This window comes from Amblyomma maculatum, chromosome 3, assembly GCF_055883805.1.
Source record: "Amblyomma maculatum isolate TAMU_Amacu chromosome 3, ASM5588380v1, whole genome shotgun sequence".
Lineage (NCBI taxonomy): Eukaryota > Metazoa > Arthropoda > Arachnida > Ixodida > Ixodidae > Amblyomma > Amblyomma maculatum.
In genome coordinates, this window is record NC_139346.1 from 156,198,806 (window position 1) to 156,218,128 (window position 19,323).

At 42.4% G+C, this 19,323-nt stretch overlaps 1 protein-coding gene across 1 annotated transcript in view; it reads left to right on the forward strand.

Annotated features, from left to right (window-relative positions):
• Positions 1-19,323, forward strand: part of Mer (ezrin/radixin/moesin family protein merlin) — a 52,481-nt gene that overhangs the window by 5,027 nt on the left and 28,131 nt on the right. The window contains exons 4-9 of the mRNA XM_084598312.1: positions 70-153; positions 3,690-3,841; positions 5,399-5,474; positions 7,339-7,473; positions 16,229-16,303; positions 16,950-17,063. Coding sequence (XP_084454438.1) covers positions 70-153; positions 3,690-3,841; positions 5,399-5,474; positions 7,339-7,473; positions 16,229-16,303; positions 16,950-17,063 — 636 coding nt within the window. The remainder of the gene's footprint in view (positions 1-69; positions 154-3,689; positions 3,842-5,398; positions 5,475-7,338; positions 7,474-16,228; positions 16,304-16,949; positions 17,064-19,323) is intronic.

Here is a 19,323-nt window from a genome sequence, read left to right on the forward strand (position 1 = left end):
TTTTACCTTGTAGCCAAGGTGTGTGGCTGACAAGTGTCCTTGCTTATGTGTACTTTATTTTTTTCTCAGGTCAAGCAGGCAATCTTGAGTATGCACGTGTACTGTCCTCCTGAAGCCTCTGTCCTCCTGGCATCGTACGCTGTTCAGGCAAAGGTGAGCAGCCTTTAGAATTTAGTCAGTTTATTGGGGAACTGTGAACTATGCATGTGTAATGTGCTTCAGCATCTTATTGTTTTTCCTTATGCTTATTCTTTGCAGTGTTCAAAAACAATGTATTGCTTCCACGAGATGACTGATTGTGTATGCATAAATGCTTTCCCTTTCAGTGCACTGGTGCATAGTTAAGCCTCTGAGTGTGCTTTTATCAATATTTCTTCTAAAAAAAATCATGACTCTCTCATCCTCTTATTTGTACTTTTCTTTGGCACTTCAGTGACACAGCCCTTCCTCTGGCTGTGGTCTAGAAAGCCTAGCAATCAGTACTGTGTATAGTTTTTCTTTAAGGAACAAGAGAACAATGAAATGTTTTGAAATGTTTCTGCATATTTCCTCTGCGTTTTCTTTTCTGTTGGTGTTCGTTTGCTACTCTTGTTTGTTGCGTGATCTTGCAAGAGGTAGGATCAGTGCTGACCGTGTTTGTACTACATATTTTTGACAGACAAATGGGCAGGCATACTAGTGATAGAGAGCAAAGCACATATTGAGCGAGCTCGCAAAAGCAAAAGAGGAATTTGGCGACAGTAAGGCTAGTGATGAGCATCGGCCGTGCTTTGTTTGAGCAAGACACAGAACCAGATAACCTCCAGATAACTTGCGGGCAATGTTGCTAAGAGTCTCGTTACGTCTTAGGATAACCCTCGCACGATCGTGCAAAATGGGAATTGTTAGACTCCACTGAGAGAAGCCCTTATCTAGCTGTTTACTAGATTTTATTGATTATGTGGTGTGCAAGAATTACAATTCTGTATTGTGATGTGCATACAGAGGCTAAGTAAAACCTCTCCAAGGTAGCAAGCAGAAAATGATAGACAGTTTATCTACAGCAGTCAAAACAAAACTCAGCCTGAGAAGTAAACACGACAAAGCTCCGTAGTGAGCTTTGTGGGGGTTGGTCGCAAGTACAGAACCTGGGGTTTCAAACTATTTTTCCCCTGCTGCAGCCAAATCTTCCAGCTGCCAAGTATCAAAAGGCAGCGCCAGCACAATGCCACGAATAGGTTCTTTAGTCACCTTCAGTCAAGAATAAGACGCATGTTCTAACATTAAAGTTTTCATTGGCAGCAGAGAATTGAATAACTGCAAAGTACTGTGATTGACTGACTTGTTAGTTTGTGTCAAATATGGAGTGTGTAGATTTTATTTGTGACAGAAGTTACTTTCTTTTTTCTTATTTTTTTTTTCTTTTTCAGGATAAAAGGGTCGGGCTTGGGATATCATGCCTAACATCCTTGTAGGTTCATATCACCCATGTATGCACCCAGAAAGCTGTGCGCTATAGTGTTGACATAGTGCAGTTAAATAGATGCTCATGGTTAGAACATGTCAGTGCTGGTGAAAGGTTTGTTTGCTTGCTGGCGATTACACGAGCAAATAAATAACGGCAAATTACCAATTCGCTGATCAAATCTGTGACTGCTCAATGGCTATGACTTTAGGCTGCTGAGACCAAATCCACGAAATTGACTCCTCAATTTGACAAAGGCAAACTGTGAATATTTTTCAGCCACTTTTGTAATTTAGTGCATTGAAGAATCCAAGGTGGAGGAATTTATTGCTAAGCGGTTCACACTCAGCAAATCAGAGCCCATGTGGATCATCAGGATTTCACCCAGTTACCGTACTGAATTAATCTTCAGAGCATTTGGCAGGTTTTGCTTTCCCGGGCTGAAATTCTCCAAATGTGCGCAAGTGTTTGTGTGAAGTATATATCCCTTTCCACCTTGAATTTTTTGTAGGATACAACAAACATCATGCTACTTTGTTTTGATTAAGAGGCTGTTACGAAGAAGAACATGCGAAAAAATGCCAAAATACAACCATTTATTTCACTAGGAGCACTACATGATCTTGTTTACATTATTGAATGAGCGAAGATTTACAGCAACTCTGGTGTTTAGTCAACGCAAGTGATTTAATTTGCATTAATTGCACAAAAAAAAATCTTAAAAGTTATTTTCCTTACTTGAGCACTTTGTGTGTGGTGATCTCTCCTCATGGACGATGTCATTTTTTGTACAACTCCGTCCTCAAGGCAGAGTTCTCGAAAGTGGAAATGTATTGATCAAAATATCGCTCATCATTTGGGGGAGCCACCAAAAATGATTTGAATTCTTTTTTTCGTTTTACACCTATTTTTTTTTCTTACATCCAGCACACTGGATGGTGGGTTATAATAGGATGTAAAATCCCGCCTCGTTATTATGACACCTGTTAACATTGAATTGTGAACAGCTTTTCTGGGGACTTCACTTTTTCAGTATATTTACACCTTGCTGATATGGAAACTTGCTGTCCAGACAATGAACAAGGAGAAAATGCACAGAGGCCATTAGGGCCCATTGATACTTGTCACTGTAATATGGATAGTGGTGAAAATTAAATCTTTGCTTCCTCAACTAGGTGCAGAAAAAGTGCAAATGACTTTTTTTTCATTTTCATGCTTTACAGTGTCAAGCTGCGTGAGCGCACCTTACCATTTTCTGTATTGCATGAGTGGCAGAGAAGAAAACTTTTTGCTGCCTGTGCCGCATAGAAATCCACATCCAGCCAACACACTGGTGCTGTATAGCTCTGGGTTGTAAGATGTGAGCAGTTGTATTGAAGTCATTAATCTATAAGGCATCCTGAAATGTTTCATAGGCCACTAGATGCGTCAAGTTGCACCACATTGTTTCATAGCAGTGGTGACTGGGATAATGGACAGGTAACTCCCAAAATTATGTCCAGTTTTAACTTCTCTGGCCACCACTATGCACAAACACTTTTTTTTTTTTTTTTTTGCAATTCGTTTTTGTAGGTGACTTGCTTTGTGGATGGTTTTGCTTGGGAACTGGAGTGCCCATATTAACATGTGCTCCGTGACTTCATTTGCTCTTGAACTCTGCATTTTCTTCTGGCACTTATATGTTCACCAGCCAGAGAAGAATCTCTCATGTAATTACAGAAACTGCAGTGAAGGTTTGGCAATAGGTTGATGGTAGTGCTAGCTACACAAGTTTCGGTAGATCCTTTCTTCAGTCCACCTAAAGTATGCAGTATATATGAATGCTTTCAGTTAGTGCGTTAATTGGGAAGTTATCTTGAGGAATTTTGGCAGTTGGCATTTGAAGCTAAACTGTCTTGTGATAGACTAAAAATTAAATTTGTTCCGTAATGGCTAGAGCACAATGTTAAGTGGTTGTTTTTGAAGTGTTCAATCATTTATATAAATATAAAATACATAGTTAAATATACTAGGGCCGATAGAAGTATATATGAAAAGTTACCGATATTCGTAATATATTTGGTACTGTGATCGTTAAACACCTAATATGCTCTCAAAAATTGCGAGCAATCCACACACCCCAAAAGAAGGCTTCATTCACTGTTGTCAATTTCTGGCTTCTCTCTGTCTGAAAATTGTGGAAATTGCACTCTGGTTTTGGTGTTGCATAAGTAGGTGCCTTTTTTCTCTCTCCCTCTCTTTTTAGTATGGGGACTACGATGAGACAACGTACAAACCTGGCATGCTGGCCAATGATGACCTGTTGCCCCAAAGGGTCATTGACCAGTACCAGATGACACTGGAGATGTGGGAAGAGCGCATCAAGGTCTGGTATGCTGATCACAGAGGCATGACAAGGTGAGAGGAGGAGCCATCTTAGAACATTTTCCTCTATTTTGTGTTAGTACTTTATGCTGGAAAATGTGGAGAATGTGTTTAAAATGTGTCGAAAGGTCTAGTTGTACTTTGGAGTGTGTGTTAGTGCTCATGTCATTCACCCGTCTTCTCATCCTGTGTTCTGCACTGCGTTGCTCTATCCACTTTGCTCTGGTTCATGGACATGTCTTGTTTTTTGTTTTTTCCTTTATTTAAATGAATATGAGAATCTTGCCTGCACTTGTAAAGGTATCAATGTTTTTCTTTATGATTGAATGTAATCATTATGTGCAGTTTCTAGGTGTTCTATAGGAATGTTTTATTTTCTGTACTTACTATCACTGAGTTGTTTTTGTTCTTACTTCTGTAGTGGTCAAGTTAGGGGCCATATATGGAAGCAATTTTAATTTGTAGGCTTCAAGGCCGATGTTGCCAAACATTTCGTAGTTAAGGAAATGGGGAAAATAAAAACGATTTATGTGGCACCTCACAGAAGTCATTAGTTTTTGCATCTGCTCAGGCACACACACACACACACACACTCGGAGCCCTTCTTTCTACTGTAAGCCTTTTCCATAGTGCGTCTTGTTAATTCCAGTTGAAACAGCACCTTGTAGTTATCAGTACTCTTAGTTAGGTGCATGGTCTCTTCGATTTCTTGGTGCCATCGCTGGCTGCATTCATCAGCAGATCTTGCACAAACTTCGCAATAAAATTATCCGCTATCACCATAAAAATCAGTCTATCATCAAGATTATCCGCAGCAAAAATTCCTCCCCGCACGCGCGAATGGCACGAACCGGCCAGTGAATGACACACAGCACAGAGAGAAAAAATGCAGGTGGCTGGGCCACTAGGCCTGCTGGTTGCTGCATATAGAGCCACAGCTTTGTGGTGGCGCTCGGTGTTGGCACGAGATATGTGATAATGATAGCTATAGCCCGCAACATACAAACAGAAATGGCGGTTTCTGTTTTACGCGAGAGTTGCGGCACTCTTAATTTCAGGCGAATTCATAATACTGAGGTTTCTTGATTATAGAAGAAAAGAATAAATAGTGTACATTATTCTGAAATATGCGCTGTATTGAAATTCGTAGTTCTGAAATATTTTTACATTGAAAATCAGTTAAGGATTTTCAAGAAGTTTGTTAATTTGAAAAGTTCGTTAATGTGATGTTCGTAGTAATGAGATTTAAATGTATATGTACTACTGGGGACAAAAGTTGTCAGGACACGAGAAAGCAAATTTGGTATACAAGCGCCACAATCTTTGGCACTCTCTTGATTTCACTAGTTGATGTCACAACATGAGAGTCCGACTTTCAGACCGTTAAGTCTGGTGGTCTGAGGACACCGGCTAACTACACAGCTATTGGCTTCAATTCCCAATGATGCATCCTGGAAACTTCTGTCCCCATTAGTACATACTGCTTACTCTTTCATCATGCTTTGTATCTTGTTGTATGTTGTTGAATAGCTTAGTGTATGCATGCTCTCTGCAAAGTGGTTTTTAGAAAGCATTTTTTTGACGTCATAGGGACGAAGCTGAGATGGAATACCTGAAGATCGCCCAGGACCTGGACATGTATGGTGTTAACTACTTCCGCATAAGCGTAAGTTAAAGCTTCCGAAAGTCAAACCGTGCTGCATGCACCGTGCAAATTTTACAGCGGCAGCTGTTAGTGCTGCTTCGCTGTGTTTTTGTGTTGTAGTCTTGTGTGCACAATGGACAGCCTCTGAAATGCTGCCAGTCATCAGAGGTGTGGAGGGAAAGTGCAGAGGTGAAGGGGAAACGAAACAAATGGCTATTGATGAGCAACAGGGAGACAGGTACATGCTCTATCACGGCCACATATGAAAGAGCTGACTTGCTTCCAGTGGGCCTTCATTGCGCACCATTATGAAATCCAGACCATCAGCCACACTTAAAGAATGGCAGGTACGAGACAAGGAACACAAGCGAGAGTGGCCTGCGACTGTGGGCTGCAAAATATGCCAGCAGGAGAGTGAGACAAGCAGTGACCAGTATCACTTGGGGTGGTGTGTCAAGCACAGGTGGTGTGTTGAGTCCAACTAATGGGAGTGCCGTGGCGAAGTGACACTGAGCTGCTCTCACGTACTCGGCCATATTTACTAGAAAGCAGTCACTCCAGTTCACATTACCACAGGCATAAGTGAGTGGTTAATCTCTAGTTCACTGAACTGGTCACTATTTAGTCACTTGCTATGCCTATTTCTGGTTTTTGGGGATGCTAATTGCTGCTGGTTTCATAAACAAATGGCCATATACGCAGAAATAAACAACCCAACCTATTTTATGAAACTACACCGAGGTGCAGAAGAATGCATCCGCGAATGTCCAGCGTTGTGTTGTGTGCTTCTCTCTTTGCCTGAGTCTTTCCGCTCTTTTTATTCTCTACCAATATGTACCAACTGGCCCAACTCTCCACTCCACGGAATGCACCCGCGGATGCCCAAGACTTAATCCTGCTGTCATAAAGAGCGAAGCAGAATAAACTCTTGGAAAATGTTTGAAGCAGGCAGCGATTATCAGTGCTGCATGAGAATCGGTGCTCAATTCAATAACAACACTACATTCTTTGAAAGTTGGCATGCTCTCTATATCATTTTCGATGAAAATTGTTATGCAGAACTCTTGTGCGCTATCAATGCACGGCTATGAGCAGCTCACCCCACCACAAACAATGAACAAGGAATGAACACCCAAGTGAAGTGCTCCTGGGTGCCAAACAAGCCTCAAAGAGGAGCAGCAGTTCATAAGTACTGGAACTGGTAGTCGGGTATGTCTAGTTAGGCCATGTGGCAACCACAGATCCGGACCATGAAAGGGAAGTAATTAAGGATAAGATTAGGATGGAGCACATTTCACAAGTACTGTCAGATGATGACTAGCAGCTTATCCGTAACGCTCAATAGGAAAGTATACAACCGTTGCATCTTACCTGTACTCACTTATGGGTCTGAAACGTGGAGGTTAATGAAAAGGGTTCTACTTAAGCTGAAGACAATGCAGAGGGCTATGGAACGGAAGATGGTAGGTGTAACGTTAAGAGATCCGAAGCGTGCAGAGTGGGTCAGAGAAATAACTTGAGTTAATGACATTCTTGTATAAATCAAAAAGAAGAAATGGGCATGTAGTGCGAAGAGAGGATAACCGATGGTCGCTTGGGGTTACAAATTGAATCCAAAGCCGAGAATTAGGTGGGCAGATGAGATTAAAAAGTTTGCGGGGGTGAAGTGGATGCAGCTAGCACAGAACCACGTTATTTGGAGATGGAAAAGGCGTTCGCCCTGCAGTTGGTATAGTCCAGCTGATGATGATGATGGTGGTGGTGATGATGAAGTTGGCTTAATGATGCAAGCATTGATTGTTTGGCATGTTTATAGCTTTGGGCAGGCATCCCATGGAGTTACACAGAGTGCTGATTTCTCCAAGAGTATACTCTTGTTTTTCAGAACAAGAAAGAGACAGATCTTTGGCTCGGGGTCACTGCATTGGGACTGAACATCTACGAGAAAAACAACAAGCTGTGCCCCAGGATCTCTTTTCCCTGGAGCGAGATCCGCAACATCTCATTCGATGACAAAAAGGTAAGCTTGACGTGTGTCTTACTGTTGCAAAAATTTTTCATTCCCATCATAATGTTCCTGGCAGCACATGATAGTCGTGGGCTACTATGTATGCATGAGCAGTGAATGTTCAGTCTGTGGATACGAAGCAAATTACTTAGTTTGTTTCGATAGTTTCAAGGTGAATATTTTCAAACCGAGATTAATAGCTTGTGATCACGAAGTTAGCACTCTACTAAAGCTCAGCAGCGCACACTCTAAAAGGAATTTTGAAGTTAACTACAAGATAAAATAAACGCTTGTCAATTTGCATTTGGCAATGTTCAGTCAGCACAGAGTTAATGAGCACTGAAAGTTGTATTGAAGCCTTTTTGCAAAATCCTTCATGTGCTGGCTGCATTTGAAATCTGTACAATGCAGCTGAATTTCTTGTTTGGTATAGTAAATAGCTCCAGATGACGAAGAAAATTGAATACCAGTAAAAAAAAAAATGTTGATTTTATTATTTATTTATTTATTTAACAGGCTGTTCCTTGAGTTTGAGAATGCGTGGTGTGCAGGAATATAGTTGGAGCATGTTTAACAGTGGCTGAATTTTTGAACCCGTCGCAACTGACTGCTCAATTTCTTCGAGCTCACTCAGGGGGCATACGGTTGTGTGACAGCACTGCACACGTGCCATCACATGTCAGTACCATTGCCAAATGCCTTTCACTGCACGAAAGTCGACAATGTTAATGCATTAAGGGGGAACATGGGTCTTAAAACTAACTTTGTTATTTACTGCCCAAATTTGATGAAACCTCACATAATTATTCAGTTGTTTCTGCTGATTTCAAATATGCAAAAATTTATCTTCTATGGCAATTAGTTCTAAAGGTATTAGAGAATTATTACTATTGTCTGCTCAAACAATAGGGGAAAAAATGCTCATTAGAAATTAATTTTTAATATGCAGGTAGATACTATAAAGTGTGAGGAATGCAATGTTGGAAGCACATTTTTTATTTTCACTTGTAAAGCTTTTATATCTTATCTTGAAATCCTTACACAATTGCCATGCCTGTGAGTGTGAAGTTCAGTGGGCTACTAAATCTCTATTATTAGCTCAATTTTAAAACTGCTTCCAACATTGCATTCCTTACACTCTATAGTATCTATCTGCATATTAAAAATTAATTTCTGATGAGCATTTTTTCCCCTATTGTTTGAGCAGACAGTAGCAATAATTATCTAATACCTCTAAACTAATTGCCATAGAAGAGACATTTTTGCATATTTGAAATCTGTAGAAAAGCTAAACAATTCTGTGAGGTTTCATAAAATTTAGGTTATAAATAACACTGGAATAATACTGGAAGCGGCATGTGGCAAGCCAACCTGCACCTATCACAGGACGCAGTATCCACTTTGTACTTGTGTAGACCTTCCTCATGACATTGTATGTTGCACTAGTATTCTGGACGAAGGTGCATTGCCGGCACAGGCCAGATCGAGGCACAGGGAAGTGCGAGCACGCCATGTTCCTTTGCCACATTAAGGGGGGAGCCGGGTCTTGAAGACGAAAAAATTGCGAAAAAAAAAAAGATTTTTCAATTTCATTATTTTTGGATTCCTTATGCTTTCCTGCATCTATTACCGAAAATTCAGCCCCCAAAGATGTGTTATAACTGAAATATTGACTATAATATAGCTCCAATGACGAGGATCGCGCGCATGCAATGCACCAAATTCGCCCGTTTTGTAGCGTCCGCGGTTTCAAAACCTCGCGACGGATCGCGGCCATCTTGGTCTCATTCGAAGGAGCATCCTTTCGGTATAGTGCTCTAGAAGATTGGGCAGTGTGTCGATCGCGCCGCGAAATGCATGGGAGCGAGGGGCCGCTTTTGCGATGACGGAGGCGCCGCAGCGCAGAGGGCGCCACCAGCACCAGTGTGTCAGTCGTCCGGGCGCCCGCGTATGCGCGCTGTGCGGTGGGGCGGATACCGCGCGGACTGTACGTTCTTGTTTGCTTGTGCGTCGTCTCGAGCTGTTCGCGACAAGATTTTACAAATATGCCGGTTAACGGTGCTCAGTACTGTTAGCAATCACCTAATTTATTTTCCATTTTAGCCATCGGCAACACCTCGGGGAAGTAACATGACAGGAGTTCGTTCCGAAGAAAACAGCTTGGAGAGGGCCGGCGTACGAATCGCACAGCACGCTTCACTCGCCGTACAGCTTGCTTTAGCATTCCTAAAGCACCTAATTCACGTCCAGAAATGTAGTCGTTTTGAAAAGAGGGCAGGGTGGAGGCAGGATGTATGAAGAAGTGAAACATACAGCACGTGCGTTCGAGCGCTGACTAAAACTGGTCACAGTAACCCCATTATCAAAACAGTCCAAAATGGTATATTCCGTTGTTTTCCACGCCAACTATGCCGACTACAGTACGTCATTGAAGCCACAAGAGAAGTCGGCATTCAGTTAGAATGAATTAAATGTGGACTACCCCGCATGGAGGTAGAGATATTGTAAAGTAAGGGCATGAAAGACGAACGACACCACGCCAACTGGCTACTGAATAACGGAACACAGTGGGTCAGGAAAGGTGGAAGAAGTGGGAGGTAAAGGTTGCACAGAAAAATAAAAAGAAACGTGTCGCCTACCAGGGAGGGAGAAGGGTTGGTGGAAGGCACGCAGCGCCGTGAAAAGAGCGACCGCGAATTTGAACAAAGGTTCATTTTCGTGCGGCACGGCAAACGCACGACGAAGAAAGCAGGCAGCTAAAGACAAATAAAAATGGAGATATATTAAAAACAATAAAAAAAAAAAAGGAAACAACCGAGCATAAGAACCAAGTGAAGGCCCGGGAAGAGGAAAGCTGTGCACAAACAGGCTGCAATCGAACGCGTATAAAGATATAAGCATTGAAATTTAAGAGACAACAATTTGTGAAACTGTACACTAATCCAAGAACACACCATTTTCTGTTCTCTCAATAAGCTGAAACATTGTTGTAACGGGTAGCTTTATAAATACCCAGAGATGTGCGCTATACTTATGACATTTAATCTCAATGCGTTATAGTTTAACAATGACCTAATTATTCAAGAAAATGTTTCCATTCTAGGGTGCGCAAGCCACCGGTAATATGCAAGTCATTGCCTCCAGAAGATCGCTTTGGTCCTGTTTTATGTACATACAAAATAAAAAAAATTAATAGCTTTGAAAAAGAAATAACGACGGAAAATAGAGGACGCAGAGGCTATAGGGTACGCTTAATTCGCTTCCGCTAGATCATCCTTCTGCGAAAAAGAGGTTGTGAGGCCGGCACGGTTTCTCACCACGAACAAAAATAGCGCTATAGGTTCGAAGCTAGATCGCAATTTATTCAAAAATTTGGCTCGGATGCACGGTCCTTTTCGACTGCTTTACACTTCAGATTTTGCAAACTTTCTATAAAATGTGAAGGTTCAAAAAGTTTATCTACTTGGAACACCAGAAAAGCTCCCACTTGAAGCAATGAAATTTAATGTGTTTTTGCGGCTTTGCTCTTTGCGAAGTAAGCGAATCACGACAAGAGTTCCCAAAGGGAAAATAATTAAATTTCCTTGGAAGTATTTCACGTGTAATATCAACCTTGTTAACAATTATAGTCTGGTTAGTACTGCAAAGAGCACCCGCGGCAAGTAGCCCGATTATATATAGTCCGGTAAGCAGTAGTTGCAAGTATATCCAGTCGATTACTCATATTTCATACCACACACTCAAAGAATAAACACGTATTATGTCTGCATTTGATTTCGGCATTATATTAATTGCTTGCGTATTAGATGCTCGTCATCTTTTTCGCATTTTTCCGCTTTCTCTCGGTGCGCAGAACTGCATCATACCTGCCAATTCGACGCGCAATTATCAGTGCTTTTATTTTTGTTTGCTTGCTCTGTACCATTTGATGCCAGTAAAGCGTCCGCACTCAAGTGCCCACTATGAACGTATTACGTATGTGACAGGTTTAATTTTTCACATTTTCTTTGAAGTAATGCCGCAGCTGTACTTGATTTTTTTTTTTCATCTAAACAGCTGGTTCACCCTTTGGTTAGTGGCACGTAAACAAATGTCCGTGGTATACGTATATGTTAATCACGAACAAAGAATAAATGCTTGAGTCGCGTATACCTTGTTTATTTTTTTTTTCCGGTAAATACCACAGTGTTTTAAATTAGTGCGGTAGTGAATAAATGTGTTTTGCTCGCACACTGTATTTGTAATTTATATAAGCGGTGATTAGGGCACATAAAGAACACCGATTAAAGAGATATATTACAGATTACTTACAATTTAATATAAACGTTGTTATGTATTAATAAGTGCAAGCTGCAAAATGTAAGCAGGTGTTCGTAAATAGGGTTTGTAAAAAATAAGTGTTCCTAAAGAGGCATTACGAAGCACAACTTTTGATTCGCCTGTACACTGTTCTTCTCCGCGTGTTAATAGCGCTCCTGGGCAGTAGCCTTTATTCCCTTACGGGAGAAACGAATGCAAAACATCACGCTTCGTTGCAAGCATTAAGTACAAATTGCTGATCTGGACGATTTGTAACTGTCCGCAGGAAGAAATGTTGAGAGTTTCAGATAGCGATTCAAACATCGCGCGCTGCTCCGAAGGACTACCCAAGCGTGCACGATGTCTCCAGATAGACGTAAAAGAATGGCAGGGATCAGTTTAAGCACCTGGAATAAGTTGCCTCTTTATAAATTATCACACTAATTGCGTAGCGTCTGAAAATCGCTCCAAAGAGAACCGCACCCCTCCTCTGTACCCCCGCTATCCCGCGGCTGCTACGCGCCGAGCGGCGAACGCGGCACCCCTGTTGCACGTCGCGCCCTCTCGCGGGAGTCGGTTCTTGTCATCGCAAAAGCGGCCCGCTCTCCGGCGCCGGTCGTCACACTGCCCAATATTCTAGAGCACTATACTTTCGGCTTGCTTTCCCGCCAAGCAAAGGCATCCCAGACTGCCCAGCAAACAAAATACAAAGCAAAAAAGAAAAGCAGCATAGAGCTACTCCATTGGTCCCTGCATGGCGCGAATTCAAACGGCCGCATCTCATTGGTCGGCGGCTGTTTCCGGCTGCTCCATGCCGGAACACGGACGACGCCATTTTGTCAAGGCTTGGGTAGTCGCGATGCCTTGAAAGTTTCACACCGTGCACAAATTTGGCAAAAAACGTAAGAAACGTGCCGAAAAGCGTCGCAAAGTGCCTCTGTCTTCAGCGGCAACCGCCGCGGACCCTTCGCGAACGTCGGAGTGCACAGCAACAGCGGAACACGGCTCGGCAAGTACGGCGACCTCGGACCTGCCGCGAACGCCCGAACACGGTCCAGCGAGTGCGGCGGCCACCTCGGCAGTTCCCGAAATGGATGTTTCGGCTAGCTTCAGCTTGCAACCGGAACGCACAAGAGTGAACGCGCACTTCTTGTCAAGCGAAGAGTGCGAAGTTCTGACGCAGCGAGCGGCGAAGAGAACGGCTGAGTTGGCATCAGTTTCGGCGACGAAGCGAAAAATGGAACTTCTGGCAACGGCGCCTAGTGCGCCAGGCGTTTCGTCGACGGCGTTCACGATTCTTGACCTCGATGCAGTGAACTGTTTACTGCGTTCTACTGGGTGCCTTACGTGTCGCGGGACCGTGAAAATCACGAAGGACAATGCTGAGTATGGACTAGCTGCAAAGCTAAGAATGAAATGCATCAACTGTGGTGAAATTGGTGCTGAATGGAGCTCGCCTCGGGTCGCAGGGCAGTCGGAGGCAAATTGCAGGCCTTTCGAAATAAATTTGCTCGCGGCGCGTGCTGTTCAAAGCACCGGACTGGCACAAGCAGCTCTGAACGATCTTTTCGCAAATCTGGGAGTGTCGCATAGAGGCCTTCATAAAAAGACCTATCAGGGCTACCTGAAACAGAAACTGAACCCGGCAGCAACACTAGCGTGCAGCAAGACCCTGGATGAGTGTGCCAAAAGAGTGAAGGACCTCTACAAAGAACTGAACTTTGGAAATCCAGGGAACATTGCTGTAAGCTTTGATGGAACCTGGCACACACGAGGGCACTCATCTCACATTGGAGTTGCTGCAGTCACCAAACTTTTTTCGGGATATGTGCTGGATTATGTTGTTTTGTCGAATTTCTGCCTGGGATGTTCATGTGCACCAGGAACTGACAGCCAGGAGTATCCTCAATGGAAGGAAAAACATGAGTGCCAGAAAAACACTAGCAGCAAGGCAGGCCAAATGGAGGCTGAGGCAGCCCTCATTCTGTTTCAAAGGTCACTTTCTCGCCACGGCCTGAGGTACACCACTATGCTGTCCGATGGTGACAGCAGGTCGTACCTCGCTGTACAAGAGGCCCAAGTGTATGGATTTATTTCAGTTGACAAAGAGGACTGTGTAAATCACGTCCAAAAACGAATGGGCACAGCACTTAGAAACCTCGTTTCAAAAAAGTCCGACGAGCGCATCGGTGGCAAGGGTCGGCTCACTGGAGACCTCATTTCAAAGCTGACCAACTACTATGGATGGGCACTGAAGTCAAATATAGGAGATATTGACAAGATGCAGAGGGCAGTCATGGCAACGTATCATCATGTAACATCAAATGATGAGAAGCATAACCACACCCTCTGCCCAAGTGGTGCTGAATCTTGGTGCAAGCACAATGCAGCCATAGCCAGAAATGAACTCCCACCCAAACACAGGTACAGTCTGCCTCAAAATGTGTGCCAGGCATTGCTTCCAGTGTACGAGCGCCTTGCTGACAAAAGCCTTTTACAGCGATGCCAACGTGGCAAAACGCAGAACTCTAACGAGGCCCTTCACTCTCTCATCTGGAACCTCGCACCTAAAGACAAAAATGTGTCCCTTTTTGCAGTGCAGAACGCTGTAGCAGAAGCTGTCATGCGTTTCAACTTTGGCACACAGTATGCCAGCTCTAGCATACTAAGGGAGCTGCAGTTGGAACCAAGTGACAACAGTAGTTCTAGAGCTGCCGAGAAAGATAGGGTTCGTGCTGTGAAGTCCGAGAAAAAGCGTGCTGCGTCGGCAGCTTTCCAGACTTCCGTAAAGAAAAGGCAGCGTGGAAAACCTGATGAAGACTATTGCCCTGGGGCTTTCTAAGCCTTCACATTACATAACCGAATGCTTTCCTCCTCAATAAGTCCTCTCATCTCATCGTAATTAGTTTTTTGCGTTTTTCTCAAGAACAAAATTTTGGTACACTCAAATTTTGTGAGAGGTGGGGCTTCACAACTGCTCAATAGATTTTCATCATTCTTGTTTTATTTGAATCCTCTATCTGTGAGGTTTGCAATAAAAGCACAGTGCAACTAATATTTGACTTAGAACGTTTCAAAATTTTATAGCTATTGCAAAAAGGCAGCTTTCAGTTACTGACTTGAAAATTTGAACTTCCATAACTTTGTACAGATTGAACACAAAATGATGAAGCAAGTCTTAATTCAAACCTTAGGCTTCCAGGGACACGCTTATATTAGTTTTAGCTATTACTATGAAGCAGTTCTTTTTCTATTGTTTTCATAACAATCAGACATAGTAATTAGCATAAAATATGATCTATACACTACAGAGTAAATCTGACTGCATATTTGAAATCAGCATGCAAAACTACATAATTCTGGAAAGTTTCAGGTTGGTAGCTCTAAAAGTAAAAATTTTTTACTCAAGACCAGGCTCCCCCCTTAACTGCTGCACAACGGCATGGGGTGCACCGATCGAACAAAGTCCTTTCATCCAAACACACGAATAAGTAGCAGCAGAGCTCGCGAGAGGCATACTCCTAAGCCAGAGATGAGGGAATAAGCAACAAGGGAGATGAAGGCTACGTACGTACGTCGGAACGCTTTACTGCACCGAGACTTTCTCGTAACGCTACCTACAATAATTGGCCTTCCACCTCTAATCTAAATTGAGCTGCTAAAGAGTGTTCATAATGTATCACCGACTTTGAAGTTGTTTTCTAGCAGCACCACGACTACAAAAGCGAACAGCGACATAGTGCGCGCGCCTTTGGCATGTTGGTGTAGTTCTGTGTTCATATTTTTTTGTCTTCTTCTCTGTCTATTTAGGCCTTCGTTATGGCAAGCAAAGCTCATTTGTCGTAGCTGTAAATTCGTTCACGTTTGGCCCACCACACCCACTTGATGCCGAAGTGCCAAACAGAGGCTGAGTGTGTGGAAGCAATTACCTCATATGCTTAGCAGTTTATGTGCTGCAGTCAGCAGTGCGATCGTGCGGAAGTGTCGGGAGTGTTCATAAGACTGTCTGGGGCTTCTTTAAGCAGATAGTAAATCCGGAAATGAAGGGTCTTATGTTGCTGGATTTGATTTTTCAGATGCTCAAGCTGCCCTAGATAGGTCCAAATAACCAATTGCCGGTTGTACTGGATCAGTGATTGCTTCAAGTGTCTAATTAATGGCACCTTTCCCTTCATTCCCGAACTTCAAAATGCTTCTGAAATATTTAAGGTTTCCAAATATTGCTGTTCACTTTGAAGACTGAATTGAACACTACATATTTCACTTTGATATTTGAAACATTTCAATATTCGCACGCCATTATTGAAGACCATTTACATTTGTTTGAGCGTTGCCTCCTCTTGTAAAGTAACGTCCTGCAAGCAAGTTGTTCGACATCACATACCCATAGTGGTCAACAAGATCTCGATTGTTTTGTGGTAGCCATTGTCCATTCTTTCTGTGATGTCTGCTGCCTTTAAAATTGCAGTTCAACATCAAGCCAGTGGACAAGGGCGCCCCCTGCTTCCAGTTCTACTCCTGCAAGATACGAATGAACAAACTGGTGAGCTACACTGAGCTCTAGAAAAGTTTTACCGTTGTAACTGGCTGCAAGTAACAGCTTTTTGTTTTAGAGAGTGCATTGTTGGGCAGGTCAGTCAAGCATAATAATAATGGGTTGTTGTGTTCTCTTGTTGTCCTTGTCTCTTTACCCATTATATGTATCAAACTTTTTGTCAAGAAGTTAAAAGTATGCCATGGCATGAGTAATTCTTTGTTCACAGTGTAAAATATATGCACGCTGCAGTATGCAATCCCTGTATTATGGCTAAATCGGCCAGCCTTAGCACTGTCATCATGTCTGGGCTGTGGCATGCTGAAATCATGGCTGTATGTGTAAATCATCAATATCAGACATTATCATAAAGAAGTGCAACAAAGATTTAGTGGAATGGAGTCAGAGGTCACAAATGAAATCAAAACAGGGTGGAAAAAAAACTCTAAAGGTGTTCAAGAACTTTTGTGCGATGAAATGGTGTCATCCATCCACATTAAAGTACCAAGTGCCGTAAACAATGGTATGATGCACGGTGTTCTATTGAAAATCCCCTCTGTGTTGGGGGGAAGGGAAGGATGGAAACTATAATGTATATTCAGAAACTGGAGGCAGCTTGCAGTGTGTTCATTCGTGCACCATTTGCTCCCCTTAGATTTTGGATCTTTGCATTGGCAACCATGACCTGTTCATGCGTCGACGGAAGCCAGATTCAATGGAGGTGCAGCAGATGAAAGCACAGGCCAAAGAGGAGAAGCTCCGCAGGCAGGTAAGCCATCTCTCCACTTTTGAATGGCTGATGTCTTAGTCGGATGTCGGATGCAATAATAGTGTGTTTGCTTAATTCTAGTTCACCTTTTTGCTTAAAAATTCGCCCAAGAGTGATATGTTGCTACAGTCAATTACAGAAACAAAACTGCACCAGCAACGCCCTATTTTCATTGGCATCACAAATTGGCAGCTGGGTATTCCTTGTGTGCTCCTATCGCCTACATATCCCGCTGCAGTCGTGGACACCAATAGGCCTCATGAGCATCTGAAATGCTCAATCATCAAGGGGCCAACCTGGACCTGAGCCAATATGGAAGCATCAGTAGAGAAGATGCACAAAATTGACTGCTACACTGGATGAAAAAATTAATGACTGTCCTTTGTGCAGACGCAAGTGGCAATGGTTGGCTTCACATGCGGTTGTTGTTCCTGAAACTTGCATGCTTGATTGGTGGAAGCAGGTAAACTTGGAAGCGTTTCAGTGGTCCAAAGGAAGGTCGATTCCTAAAATAAAAGGGCTTGCCAGCTTTGTGCAGCAGCAATGGCCTAACCACAGGCCTGTCACCACATGCTTGAGTACGAACTTTGTGAAAAGGCATGGATTTTTGCTTCACAGGCAAACAGGTTTGTGCCAGAAAGGCACTTGAGGAAGTATAGCATCACTTGCTTCATTGTGATGTTAGAGCAGTTGCAATAAAAATTAACCTGTTCAAATTATAATAAAAATTTTTCTTTATCAAAGTATGAAAATCTGGTGTTTTCTAAGTAAATGCAGTAGTCCTCTCATGCAAGTAAGCAAAAAAAAAAAAAAAATACCCCTTTTAATTTTTTTTTTTTACATATTCCTTTATGCCCTGAGGCAATAAACAATGTTACTAAAAAAAAGTGTTAGGTATTGTGATAATAATAGTAATAATTTTTATTGGCAATTTCTAGTTAAATTTTCAGTTAAAGGCCCGTCAAAGCCACTGGCAAAGTTGATGAAACAGCACAGGGAAAACCAGTGTGGAGAAAGAAAATGCAGAAAAACAAACTGGTATACATTAATTTGTACACAATTAGCTAAGAATAGGTAGCTGCATTTGTTAATAAGAAAAAAAGGTTAAATTCAGCAGAGCCAGCAACACAAATGCAGCAAAATACTAATTCAATAAAGTTTCCTTGAAAGGATATCAAAGGGATGTGACCGGTGTGAATCGTACTCTGTATGAAAACACAGCTTCAAGATGAGAGTTTGGTGCTGCTCTTGCTGTCTCTCTTCTTCTTTTTTTTTTTTTTTTTTTTTTTTTTAATCTGAAGCTTATTATTCTTAAAGAGTGTACCATCATTTAATGGGCGAGGTGCACTTCTGCAGTAACGCATACCATTATAGGATCGTCTGGTACCGTTTCTCCTGGTTCCAACTTTTTCTCTTTGCTCCTCTGTGTTGATATCGCTTATTTTACAGACGCATATTTGGGCTTTTACACTGTTGATTGTACCGCATCATCACACATGCACAACAGGTAGCTTACCACTAGCCAGCATATAAACTGTAACAGCATATGGTAATTTTTCCATATCTGGGTTCATGTGATGCATATGTACATCACGCACTGGTTTTGTATTGATGCAGTAGAATCATTAATGTGGAAGTACAAATAGATAAATAGATTTGTATTAAGCAATATAAACACAGAGACTTAATGTATTTCAATGGAACAAGCAGAGAGATTTGGGACAGGAAGTTGCAGAAGTAGGCTATTCTCCCATGACCCTTTGCTTTGGCATCGGAAATGCACCTCACCTCTTACAGTAACGACCTAGTGAAGTACAGACCTGCACAAACGGCACTGCTCCAACACGCATGTCCTAGTTAATTGCTTTAGACACTAGCGAAAAAACAATACTGGAAGTGTGGTGTTGGTATGTATTTGTTAGTACTGAAAATTATAGGCAGTTGTACACCTTCATTGGGCCAAATTTCAGCGCTTATAAGTGGGAAGCTTAACCAAGAACAAACATCTTGCAGTTTGCATTCAGCGTTGCAACTGTCAGCAATTAAATTGCAAGTGCAAGATATTTTTCGTTAATGATAACAGCAGACGAACAGAAAAGGTAAATGCCCTCAGTGGCCAGAAAGCTAACGAAAGTTGGTGCACGCGGCTCCGTGGGACCTCGCTATCTATGTGGGCCTGTATGTAGTTCAGTGTGTCTGGGTTACAATTTATGTGGGTGCTGGCATCCCTAGAGAGGATATGCATAGAGCCTGAAGCGTT